Source organism: Sitophilus oryzae, unplaced genomic scaffold, assembly GCF_002938485.1.
Source record: "Sitophilus oryzae breed Bouriz unplaced genomic scaffold, Soryzae_2.0 scaffold_179_pilon_pilon, whole genome shotgun sequence".
NCBI classification, from domain to species: domain Eukaryota; kingdom Metazoa; phylum Arthropoda; class Insecta; order Coleoptera; family Curculionidae; genus Sitophilus; species Sitophilus oryzae.
Genome location: NW_022146501.1, coordinates 541,084 through 555,060, shown reverse-complemented (window position 1 = coordinate 555,060; position 13,977 = coordinate 541,084). Strand labels below are relative to the sequence as shown.

The window sequence follows — 13,977 nt, the reverse complement described above, 5'->3', positions numbered from 1 at the left end:
TAAAAGCGACCCTTATATCTATCTCTTTTACTCTGTGGATTAGTTCAATAATTATCTCGGATTAGTCTGTAAACTATTGCAAACTTGGAGAAATTATACCATTAATCTTTTCAACGACGAAAGATCAGAAAACCCTGCAACTGAGATTCCCATGCCATCAGGACCAAGCATATTGGAAAGTAAAATTATTCATGCGATTAGATTAATGAAAAACGACAAAACTCCAGGGCCTGATGATATGTATTCGGAAACGTTCCACTTAATTAATGAACAAAACTTACAGCTATAGTACAGCTTTTCAATAACATCTATGATACCGGTCACATCCCTGAAGACTGGCTTCGTTCTACGTTTATCACGCTACCCAAGTCAAGTAATGCAACTTCGTGTAAAGAGTATCGTCTTATTAGTCTAATGAGCCACTTTCTTAAGCTCTTTTTACGGGTACTGCATACAAGACTCTACAAAAAATGTGAGGAAGTAAGTGGAGAAAGTCAATTTGGATTTAAGAACGGCTTTGGTACTAGAGAAGCCATATTCAGTCTTCAAACTTTAGTACAGAATTGCCAAGATCAGAGAAAAGATGTCTTCATGTGCTTTATAGACTATGAAAAGACGTTCGATAATGTTAAACATAACCTCCTTGTATCATACCTCAGAAACTTGGGACTTGATGGAAAAGATATAAGGCTCATCAGTAATTTGTATTGGAACCAAAAAGCTGAAATTCGTATACATAGCGTAGGAGTAACAGAAGATTTTGAAATAAAAAAGGGGGTAAGGCAAGGGTGTATTCTGTCTCCAATGTTGTTCAATTTATATGTGGAAAGAGCATTCACTGAGTCAATCTCCGATAGTCTCATTGGTTTGAAAATAAATGGCATTCCAATTAATAATATCCGATATGCGGATGACACAGTGATATTGGCAGACAATGCAAATGATCTCCAAATCCTTCTAAAAACAGTGAAAGTCAAAGACTGGGTTTAAACATAAATACTACAAAAACTAAATTTATGGCTGTTAGCAGAAACAATATTCCGGACCCCAGAATTTACTTAAATGGAGAGGTCATCAAGCAGGTCACACAATTTAAATAGTTGGGATGCATGGTTAACGAAACGTGGGATCCGGATCAGGAGATCAAATGCAGGATCGAACAAGCAAGATCTACTTTTCTGAGACTGCGAAGATTTCTCACAGATACGAATTTGAACTTCGGCCTTAGATAAAGAAAAGAGGTAGATAGAAGGTAGCAACAATAAACCGAATTGAAGCCTTCGAAATGTGGACCCTACGACGAATTTTAAGAGTGCCCTGGGTCGACCGTGTTAGGAATGAAGACATTCTCAGAAGAGCTGGTCTGGAACAACGTGAACTCTTCGAAATCATCAAGAAGAGGAAAATAGCCTATTTGGGACACATACTACGTGGAGAACGCTATCACTTTCAGCGTCTGATTCTCCAGGGTAAAATAGAGGGGGCAAAAGGGGATAGGACAAAGGAAGCTATCCTGGCTGAGAAATATTCGTCATTGGACAGGCATACAGGACTTCCAAGCACTCCAAGTCGCGGCAGTTAACAGAACCATCTGACGAGGAAGAAAAAGATGAACGCCTACGCAGGAATCTGCACGGCACCTTAAGAAGAAGTCTGTATTATCAATTAAATACTTTTGAATTTAAAACTAAAGTTTTGCCATGAGAAAATAAGATAAACTAATGAAACTAAAAAGCTAAACACTTAAAGCTTCACAGCTCCTTAATGAGAATTTTCTGTTAAATTAAAACTAATATCCGCTGGAGATCTTTCACAACATTAGGTGTCATTCGTTTACGCTTCTAGATCATTGTTTAGAATTCGGAGAATTCCGAGAAAACTGTACATTTTGTGAGAGATAGCGTTCTTAATTGGTCTTTCTCCTTTCGTCAATTGTCAGTGCTCGATGTTCTCTCATTTTTCCTAGATTCCTTCTCTCTAATTACTCTAAGTGCGCGATTAAGATAACAAGGGAAGGCAAAGACAAAGTTTCGAGAGAGAGACGGTTTTTACTATAGGGATTATAGATCTTCGGTAGACGTTTTTGCAACCGTCATTTTCATTTATAAAAGATCTCTGACACAAACAGAATACTTGTTATTTATAATACCTGTTAAATTCTAGTTTTTCTATATTTTTCGCAAAACAATAAATCAAAATTTAATTATATTATTATACAGGGTGCTACAAATTCGAAGCACGATCATTGGTATCTCGGAAACCGTAATAGATACGAAGATAGTTAAATTGGAGCAAAGTTGCCCCTTAGCATGTTCACCAAGATGCTATCAAAAAATTTTTCGGTTGCATTTGGGGAATGCAATACCACTTTAAACGCCAAGTAATCAAACCCAATCGGATTCTATAACTGATGTTGAAAATATTGAAAGTAAACCTTGTAAGATAATTTAAAAGTTATAATATTGTTACTTGCTTAATATTTTTTGTTTTAGGTAGCGAAGAACATAAAAATGTAGTGGAAAGTCTGAAAAGGGAGTTTAGCCGTATTGCAGATTTAACAAAACATGAGAGTTGTAATATAGAGTTAATAAAAAATTTTGTTGGAAGCCTAAGAGCAATTAACACAGGTAGTCAGTTGGATTCGTTCCTAGCTAGCAAGCAGTGTATCAAACGAAAAACAAAATTAATAAAAGTCCAGCCTACAGCACGCAGTAAAAGAAAGATAAAGGGCGCCCAAAGTGGGCGCCCTTCCAGAAAAAGAAAACACCCAACCTGTCCCTTAATATCATGTCTAATCTTCCTAATTCCAAAATTCATTAGATGTTGCTGTGTGTTGCTTTGCGCTGGTTTATTTTGTAGATATTAGATATAGCTCCAATTAAAAGAGTATCTATTAAAATTCAATTTATTCCATTTCAACCGATTTGTGTGACTCAGCCACGTTGTTGTGCTGCAAACGTTTAGATTTTGGAGGAATGTGCTGAGCTAGATTATATTTTACAATGACGTATTTGGGGGCGTGTCTTATGCTGTAATAGTATATATTTAGTAAAATCGCGGCCCGGTTCTGTGATGGCCAAAGAAATCTGAACCCTAATTGGGAGTATTAATTAGAGTTTCCATAGACATAATAAAATTTTTCGTTCAACGATTGTGGAGTTCGTCAATTAACAAGCAAGGGATGGATGGGTGCTCAAAAGTAGATTTTCAATTAAAGATGCAAATACCTATAAAAACATAACACAACAAAATATAACTTATACATTCAGCAATATTATATTAAATAATACAATAACATATTTAAACTTCAATAATTGCTATAAAAATTATAGAAACTTCAAAATAACTACAGAAGTAAGATCAGTAAGAGATAGCATATTACTACTTATTTATAAGAGTTTCATTTCGACCGCTAGAGAGTATCAAAAGTCTTTCACACGTAACAAAAAATATGTTTTTAATTATTATTACCGAGTCCCGAAAGTACCGAAAGAACTGGGAATTCAAAGATGATGTCTCAAAGGAACCGGGAATTCCCGGTACTTTCGGTACCGGAATTTCCCGGTTCTGAATCCTAATGCGCACACAGTGAACACACAATTTTTTACATAAAATCAAAGATAATTCTGACTATAATATTCTTTGATAAAAAGTACCAAAATTTGGAGAGTTTTAATAGGAATACATCATAATTATATTTTGTTCACATTTTTTTACAGAATAATGATGACTAAATCAAGTTTTCCTTTATTTTGAAACGAATTGAAGGACAGCTCGTAATAGAATTCGCTCACTTCTAGTAAAGGAATCGTTAAAATGAAACTTGGACTGACTGACAAGTCGATCGCGTGCAATTATAACGAATGGCTGTCAAAGAAGAACTACGGCTATATTTTAAGTTGATTATCGTTCGCGTAGAGACGATTTAAAAATAAACAAAAAGAAAACAAAGGGTAAATCTACGTGCCAGAAATGTCGATTAAACAAAAGAGAAGAGATAATCTGTAAAACACATTCGTGATGCAACATGACAAGTTTTTCCAGAAAAAAAAAACAATTATCACAGCTATTCAAAAAATATGTTCTTTAATTCGAACATTTAAGGGTTTAGATGTTTCTTAAATGTCCGAATTAAAGAACATAAATATTATTTAAGAAAGGGCGACTTTCACAAATCTAAGATTTGTGAGCATTTATGGGACACAGGGTACAGAATAAATTTTAACAACGCCAAAATTATAATAGCAGCCGATATAATTACATCCCTTCGAAAGCTAAAGAATAAAAAGAGCCCGGGGCAAGATGATATCCCAAACGAATTACTTAAATATGGCGGCCAAAGTCTCATACAGCAGCTAACATCCCTGATTCAAAAAATTCTTTACCAACACAGGATACCTGATGAATGGCGAACCAGCACCACTATCTTGACGTTTAAAACAGGAGATAGGAAGCTGCCCTCAAACAATAGAGGCATAAATCTTCTAAGCACCACACTAAAACTTACGACAAAAGTGATAACAACCAAAATTAACGACTTAACATGCTTAGCAGATGAACAGCAAGGTTTCAGATCGGGCAGATCATGCACAGACGTGGTTTTTGTCATAAGACAGATAACAGAAAAATCAATCGAATATAACAAACCAGCGTATATGTGTTTTATTGATTTAGAAAAAGCGTTCGACCGTGTGCAGCTAAGAGACGTTGTACATCTTCTTTACAATAGGCAAATCCCACACAACCTCGTTAAAACCATACAAAACATATATGAAGCGAACCAAATTCAAGCTAAAATTAACGGGGTCCTGACCAAACCAATAAATGCAGGCTGTGGTATCCGACAAGGTGACTCCCTGAGCCCTCTTCTTTTCAATATCATTATGGACGAAGTAGTAGGAAATGTACGTTTACTGAAGGGATACAGTATGGGCGACCAGGAATTTACTATTCTATACTATGCCGACGACGCCGTATTGGTAGCTGAAAATGAGAACGATCTACAGCGCTTATTACATCGATTTAATTGCACTGCCAAATCACTTATTATGATAATATCGACTCAGAAAACTAAATGCATGACGACATTAAAAGTACCACTAAGATGCAAACTGGAAGTCGAGGGCAATGTTATTCAGCAAGAGATGAAGTTTAAGTATCTAGGCATAGAAATCTCAGGATATGGTGATGTAGAAGCGGAGGTGCGAGAACGGACAACGAAGGTAACCAGAATAGCAGGATGCCTAAATGATACAATATGGCGAAATAAAAACATTGAGGTGGAGACTAAAGCGAGAATTTACAAGGCAACGCTACGACCAATAATGACATACACTGCAGAAACTCGACCTGATACAGCGAAAACTAAACAACTACTAGAAACAACCGAAATGAGAGTACTACGCAGAATAGCTGGAAAGACGCTTCTGGACAGGAAGAGAAATGAAAGCATAAGAAGAGCGTGCAAGGTGGAAAATGTAAATGAGTGGGCACTCAGCAGAAAGGAAGAATGGAACGATCATATCAGCAGAATGGACAAGAGAAGGATAGTGAGAGTTGCACGCGACAAATCACCGCTAGGTCGCAGAAGCTCAGGACGTCCACGAAAACGATGGAGCGACAACTTGTTAGTCTGACCGGTAGAGACGACGAAACCAAACAGGCGATTCGCCTAGTATAAAGAAGGAAGAAGAAGAAGAAAAATTATAATGAAAGAAGCGATAGCCTCTAAAAGAAAAATAAAAGAGGCTTTTGTAAAACTTGGAAAATAAGTTTGTTATAATAATGCTTTTATTCATTCACTATTCTAATAAAGAATATGCATTCCTTCGGAAACTCTCTATTTATTTATCTAGTAATGTAAAACACTCTATTTGAAAGTCGATTAGAAAAAATAGTATGATTCATTGGCAAGCGATGTAAATATTTGTGACCAGGTAAAATTGTGATGTAAGAGGAGGCTTAGCTTGCCGGCGCACAGTGCTTCGAACATATGGCTCTATAGGACAAAAATCCAAAACTTCTCTTTTATTGTTCAGTTCTCTCTTTTATTGAATTTATTCAAACTAGGTTTATTTGACACAAATGATGAGTACTCTCATTGTACTAAATGATGATGTTCTTAGTCCCACGTTTATGAAAAAAAAATCTTATAAATAATAATAATGTTAGAGCTGTGTTCCATCTAAGCAAATAATAAGTTATAGTATGAAAACGGTGTAAGTATTAAATAAATTCCGGTGATAAAAAAGAATTGAAATAACATTAGAACATGATTCCTACAATATAAGCCTAATATAAGATAAAAATGTTTTTCTTTTATGAAAAAGAAACATTAATGTTATATTTAATTAAAAAAAAAATTAAGATGCTATAAATTTACTTTAGGACAACAAAATGCATAGATCGTAACTACTCTGATTCAGGAGAATCACTGCTGACAGAATCTTCTAAATTTATAGTATCTAAATCACAGGTAGATGAAGTATCCTCACATATAAGATATTTCTGTACATCATTTTCTAATATGTTACTTTTTCGCGTTGTTACTGTTCATTTTGTCGGTATGAGGGGTTCGGATGTTAATAGTTACCTCTTTAATAGACCATATGCATATATTATTTTTTCCTTTTCTTGGGTATGAGATTTTATAATAAACTGAAAGATGGACACTTTTTTTATTCGACGTTTCGCTCCAACATAGTGGACTTTTTCAGGCACAAGTGGTGTCTCATTTGACTGGAAGGTTCATCAATATCTAATAAGAACATATTTTTTGAAATACTAATAATTTTGAGTTCTTGTCCTTATGATCAAGCCAAGTATTAGCCAGATCGGCATTGCTTATCAATCTTACTCCATCTGAAAAGTATTATAAACACTAAAAGTTCACAATACAAGCAGAAACACTTGAACTTTTACAAAAAATTAAAAAGTGTATGCTAACCATGTTAGCATTGTGGTGATTTAGTGTTTTTATTTTGCTGTTTAACACCAAAGGTTCCAACCCTCAACTGTAATTTCTACTCCATCTGAAAAGTATTATAAAAAATAAAGTTCATCGCAAGCAGACGCAGGTGAACTATACAAAAAATTAAAGTGTATGAATAATGGCAACAAAAAAATATTCAATAAATACGATATGTTTTGATATGTTTTTTTAATGTTTTTTTGAAGTTTGAAAACGTAAAATTTTTATACCCATTTAAGAATCATCTTAAAAATAAATAAAAAACTAAACAATCACGAACTTGTTTAGAAATAAATTTAAAGTACATACCTTGTTTAACAATATCCATAGTGGCTTTCAATTAAGTACGTACCCGTTTAACTCCATAATATACAGAACTATTATGAATGTTATTCTTTTCACTGATGAGATAATGATCGCAAAATTTATTTTTAGTGAAAATATTTGCTAACAAAAACGCTGTTTATGAAAAATAATATACAGGATGGTTGAACATTGCTATCATTGCTATAAGTATAAAATGATATATTCAGATATTAGTAAATTTTAACTTATTTTTTGATTTTTGTCCATGGGACGAAGCACTGTGCGGCGGCGCGGCGGGTCAGTAGTGTACGGGCCGGCCGGCTGTTGTGTTGTGTTTTGTCACAGAGCTGACATTTGGGGGTTGCGAGTCTTTTGACAATAAAAGTAAATGTCGTTTGACTGTAAGGCAACGGGTCTTTTGACCATTCCTCCCTGGTTGCAAGTCGACTGTAAGGCAACGAATCGTTTGACCATTGAGAAGAAAACCTCTTGTGGCGTCTTGCCTTCGAGGTTGGTCTTGAGAGTTTGAGGTCTCCCTTGTCTTCTCGATTGACACGATGCGGCGTTGGGGTAGTGAGGGTAGTGAGGTACCCCAATTATCCTATTCGATTGGGATGCGAATCTGTTTAGCGGCAGATTTGCGTCCGGGGAAGCCCCTATACTATTTCAGGTGACACTAGCTAGTTGTTGAAGATTCTTAACCAATAGATCCGAATAATATTTGAATTAGATTGGAGATATGGAATGGGATATATTGAATAAGAATGTCAGTGATGTCAGTGGCTAGGGGGGGGAGTACCCCGGGTGAGACTTACTATTGAACTATCAATTTTATCCAGATCAGAAAATGTTTGTTTTGTTATTTGCATGTACAATGAGAGAGTGCTTGCCAATGGCCAACTAAATGGATATTTGAGGTGAATTTGCATTGTGAGACCCGGTTAAGTAAGCCCCAAAATTAAGCGATTTTACACTTTTTTAATACAATCTATGGATCTGTAGATATTAGTAATACTACTCATGGATCTGTAGATGTTAGTAATGTATGACAATCGCTTCTTTGATTTTAAAGAACATAAACATAACATACGTGAAAATTAAAAATAATCATACAGAAAGTTTGAAGCTTTTTGGTTTTACCTTATTAAGTAATTGTTATCAGGTAGTAATTGTAAATTTTGAAGTTTAACTTGACATAATGTCATTTTAACAGAACGTCAACAGCTTTCGTAGACGTAGCTGTTAAAAAAACTAAAATGTTCTCGAATAGCTGCATTTAGATATTTTAAATATATTTTTTTCTTTGTTCTTAGTGTTCTTTTTTGCTTCCGACGACGGAGAGATATACTTTCCAAAACGTTAAGCATTTTTTTGTCCGTTTGGCAAATTTGTTTAATAGTAAACCACTGCTAGATTAGTCTCCGTTGGATTAAGCAGCAGTGTTTACAAAAAATAACTATTTTATTCTGTAGGTTTTTTTTTCAGATGAATCTGCCACAGAGGTATATACATTTTTTAATAATCAACATTTCTTCTCTTCCTTTTGATTTTTTATTCCCAATTTAGAAAATAAATTTATTATAAAATGCTTTTAAACTTTAACCTATTTACAAAAGCATTTATTTTTATGTAATTATCAAAACAATTTAAACGTTGAATTATCGGAAACAAAAGTTTATTAAAATATTCGATTTGTTCTAGCGTTTCGCCGCTATATATCGACAAAATTGAAAATATTTTATACCCATTGTAACCACTGAGCTGTACGTATAGCAACAATATAATGATTTTCGTATTTGGTATAACATATAGGTTTTATTGTTTGTATTTTATTTTCAAAAAGATAGAGTTTGTGAATTTGATATTGTCGTACTTTTTGTACTGCGTAACAACGTTTATTTATAAAATAAAAATATTTTTTATCAATATTCAAGAATTTTTTCCTGCAGGATTTCCAAAAATAGTAAAAAAATAGGTGTAAAAAACATTATATAAATAATAATAATAATAGCTCCCGTATATAGCGTTTAACGCTTTGGGAGTAGCAAGGTGCAGCTTACAAGGTAAAAGGAAGGTAATGTGGCTAGTACTAGGCTTCAACCGCCTATTATTACCTCAGGATTGTGAACCTCAAGTACTCATTTAAGGCTGAGTCGACCTAGGTACCTAAACTATTTTTATTTTAATAAAAATAGTTAGCTGATGAAATGCCGGCTGTAGGATTCGAACCTACAACCTTTAGATTGGTAGACGAGAGCTGTATCTCTACGCCACCATGCACATACACCACCGGGCACCACAAAAAACATTAAATGTATGAATTGTAAGGTTTTACCTCAATTATCAAAAAATAAAATATAAATATATACTACATTTATTGTGAGTTGATTAATGATAGCTTAATTAACTAGTATTAACTTTTGCGACGTGATTGACAATATAAAAAAGTCATTTTAATGCCTATGCAAAAAAGTAAAGCACTTTTACGCCTACGTATAAAAGTGTAAAAACTCAAATAATAATAATTATTATTTACATGGTATTATTTTTAAATATTTTAATCTACGACAATGTCATTATGACACATTTAACATTGACATTTGGATGTCATTATGGCTTTCATAATAGCACTAGTGCTATTATGAAAGCTTTCTTGGATCTTCGCACCATTTCTACCATATTTAATTCCTTCAACATTCCTTTTCGTTATAAAAAATCTCGTGATATCTTTGTTTTCGTAAATGGAATAACGACATGAATGCATTGTCTTAACATTTCTTCATCTTTAACATTTTGCAGCTGCAGATTTGTCAACTCGATACGCCGGCAGATTCCCGTAAGTCCCAATATCAATGAAACTTTTGTCAGGAAATAAGTTTTATCATCGGCTTCCAACAAAAAACGAGTTATGTCTTCTTTTCTTAAAATTCTCGATTTTTTTGACCGAAATCTTTCCGATTTTCTTTTTAGAAATGCAATTAAATGGACATACTTACTAATATCTGTATTTTTCCTCACTGATATAACTGAACGTAGCATGGAATAATATACCCAAAGTGATGAAGCCTTCCTGTTTTGAAAGATGTTGAAAATATGCCAGGAGAACCTTTTCATTACTACTATTCTAGATTCCTTTCCCTTTACACCAATCTTCAAGTTTTACATAGGCTTGCTCGTACGTTTGTCTTGATTTTTCGGAAAGTAGGGAATCGACAACGTTTTGCGCAATGCCTTCAATATCTGAAGGTACACTTTCAGAATCAGAATCACCCATATTAATATTATTTTTTGCTTTTTGCTAAAACTGAACGTTTAACACAAAATTGAACATCAATAATTGAGTTGTCAAAGTCAAAATGGAAACAATCAACAAGCACGGTTACCACGGCGTCCACTAATATGGGCACCTGATAATTTTGAATTTTAATTTTAATTTTGAATATCTCTGATATTTTAAATTAAATCAAATCTCTTTGGATCGTCCCTTGTGTCGCATCGTAGATTAAATTTTGATTGATACACGTTCGATACGAACTTTTTAATGAAACTTGTGTAACTATCGGTAAGTTTTCGAATAAATGCATTGCGACTTCGTTCAAAGCGATAGTTTGCTCATGTTGGTCAAAGTCAACGATATCGCGGTACAAAGATGGCGGAAAAATAATGTTTTATTTTATCTTGAAAACGAAAAGAGATAGACTAATAAAATTTTATGGAAGCATTACTGTTACGAAAACACACTTTCTGGTAATTTTTTCACTTTTTTAAAATGAGTGGAAGGGGTTGAAATAAACTACCCCTATCATTCTTGTTAACGAAATTTAAAGAAAAATCTTATCAAACACATACAAAAAAATTAATTTGGATAGTTTAGCTTGTTTAGAAACTTTTTTATCTCTTGTATTTTTTTGATAAAACTCACCGTTTTGAAATTAAAAAATAAAATGTAAAGCATTACATGCCAGGACAAAAAACATTTTCTGATAAAGAATCTGGTGGGCTGCTGTAATTTTTTTAGGAAAAAATCTAGTCGGCCGCTGTTACTTTTTAGGATGTTCCTAATATTATTTTATTTGACATTACTCTACTGCAATACGTTATTATCTAGATGATTATTATTATCGTTATTATCACTAGATTCTTAATCTAAAAATGTTTTTTATCCTGACATGTAATGCTTTACATTTTATTTTTTAATTTCCAATCGGTGAGTTTTATCAAAAAAACACAAGAGGTAAAAAAGTTTCTAAACAAACTAAACTATCCAAATTAATTTTTTTGCAGTTTGATAAGATTTTTCTTTAAATTTTGTTAACAAGAATGATAGGGGTAGTTTATTTCAACCCCTTCCACTCATTTTAAAAATGTGAAAAAATTACCAGAAAGTGTGTATTCATAACAGTAATGCTTTCATAAAATTTCATTAGTCTATCTCTTTTCGTTTTCAAGATAAAAAATAAAAACATTTTTCCGCCATCTTTGTACCGCGATATCTCCCTAATGGTTGACTTTTGACCCAACGTTTATAAAGCAAACTACCCTTTATTTTGAACAAGGAATCACCCCCTAAAGTTTTTCGCATTTGTTTTGAAACACCCTGTATAATAACTTGTGTAACTAAAGACGGGTTCTCACTTGTCAGTTTCGCTGACGCAGTCTGACTGATTCAGTGATACTGAATAAACAATGAACGTCAGGACACATTTTCATGTTAAATGATCAGTACAGTCGTACTTTCAGTTAAAGTGAAAACCAGTTCTACTTTTTTTCATTTTGACTGATCATTATCGAATAATGAATAGAAACTGAAGCGTGAGAACTACATTTTCGTGATTTGTGCAGTTTACAAGTTAAGTTAATTAATTCTTTTAATATAGTTTCACTATAGCACCCCGTTTATTTCTTCGCAATATCCAGGACCTGACCACCTACGACGTTTTTTTTTTCTTTTCTGATTCACCAGAATATTCTGTAATTCATTTGCTAATTGTAAACAAACTTCGCGAACACCTGGTTTCAATTTTGTTTTAACCATTTTCATGTCTATACGAAATCACCACATTAGAATGTTTGGACCAACTGAATACTGAATGTAGCAAAACATAAAACGTGTGAATACAATCGTTGTTTTTTATTTTTCATTGATAATGAATCAGTCAGACTGCGTCAGCGAAACTGACAAGTGAGAACCCGCCTTAATATAACGTTACACGCGTTTCATTATGATGTTCGTACCAAACTTGTATCATTAATAACTATCAGGTTACTTGAAACGTCTGTAATGACTTAAAAAATGATTTGTTCTGTTAAAATAATAGCACATGTTCTATTAGGAGTAAAAATGACTTTTTGTGCCTTGCCTGTATGACTTTTTGTGCCTTGCCTGTATGACTTTTTGTGCCTTGCCTGTATGACTTTTTGTGCCTTGCCTGTATGACTTTTTGTGCCTTGCCTGTATGACTTTTTGTGCCTTGCCTGTATGACTTTTTGTGCCTTGCCTGTATGACTTTTTGTGCCTTGCCTGTATGACTTTTTGTGCCTTGCCTGTATGACTTTTTGTGCCTTGCCTGTCAAACCTACAACCTCGCCACAAAAGTATCATTTTTACTCCAAATAAAACAATTTACTATTTCTATGATAACTTGCCTTTTACGCTCAAGCAACACGTTTTAAATGCCGACCATTATAAATACTACTATTATAAGATTCTTATCCGTATAATATTTTTAAGAAAAACAATAAATATGCCATACTTACTGACTAACGTGACGTAGGGTACGTTGGTTCTGTTAAAATAAGAGGGCGTACATGCATCTTCGGGTCTTTTAGCTTGGAGTCCCAGCTGCAGTTCGGCAACATGGCCATCTCTTCTGTAGAAGGACATACAAGTAAACCCGCTCTGGCTAAAATTAAAAAAAAACGTTATAAACTAAAATTACGGTAAGTTAACACTTTCTATGTCAAATTACATTGTAAGCTGAACTAAATTACACTCTAAGTATTGTTTTTAACACTTTTTAACACTGTAATTTGACATAGAAAGAAGTGTACTAGATAAATACCAAAAATTTATAAAAATGCTATATATGGAATAAATATAAAATTAACCAACTTAAACTCCAACACCCTTAATTAAGGGAACATGGTACACATAAAATTTTAAAGGATGTTGCACGCTATAAATGTTACAATGTATTTTAACATAGGTATAGAAAATGTCGCTCATATACGCATATATTGTGTAAAGTTTTATGTCTGAAACATTTTGCTACATATGATAATATTTTACTATCTTATATATTTTGATATAAAATATGTATTTCGTTAGTGTCTTTTTTTAATATCTGAAACATTTTGCTACATAGGATAATATTTAAATTAATCTTATATTTCAGATCATAATCTTCACCACATACGACATACACTTTTGAATATTGTAGCTAAACGATTCAATTTTTACAAATTGCTTAAGTTTTGGGTTCGTTAAGGACTATTAGAGGTACAATTTAAAAATAATTTTACAAGATACAGAGTGTTCCAAATAAGTAAAAAATATCAAAGTTGTATTTTTTTAAATGGAACACCCTGTATATTATTACATTTTTAGTTTCTACGATTAAAATAAAGGTAAATTTGATTAAGGTTTATTATACTTAAACCTTTCCGTTTTTGAAATATTTTCAATTTTGTGAAATTGCAGT

The 13,977-nt window shown here is 33.3% G+C and overlaps 1 protein-coding gene across 1 annotated transcript in view; it reads right to left on the bottom strand.

The window, feature by feature from the left end:
- The window catches only part of LOC115882824, a 131,383-nt gene that overhangs the window by 22,218 nt on the left and 95,188 nt on the right, over positions 1–13,977 (bottom strand). The window contains 1 exon segment of the mRNA XM_030901070.1: positions 13,034–13,179. Coding sequence (XP_030756930.1) covers positions 13,034–13,179 — 146 coding nt within the window.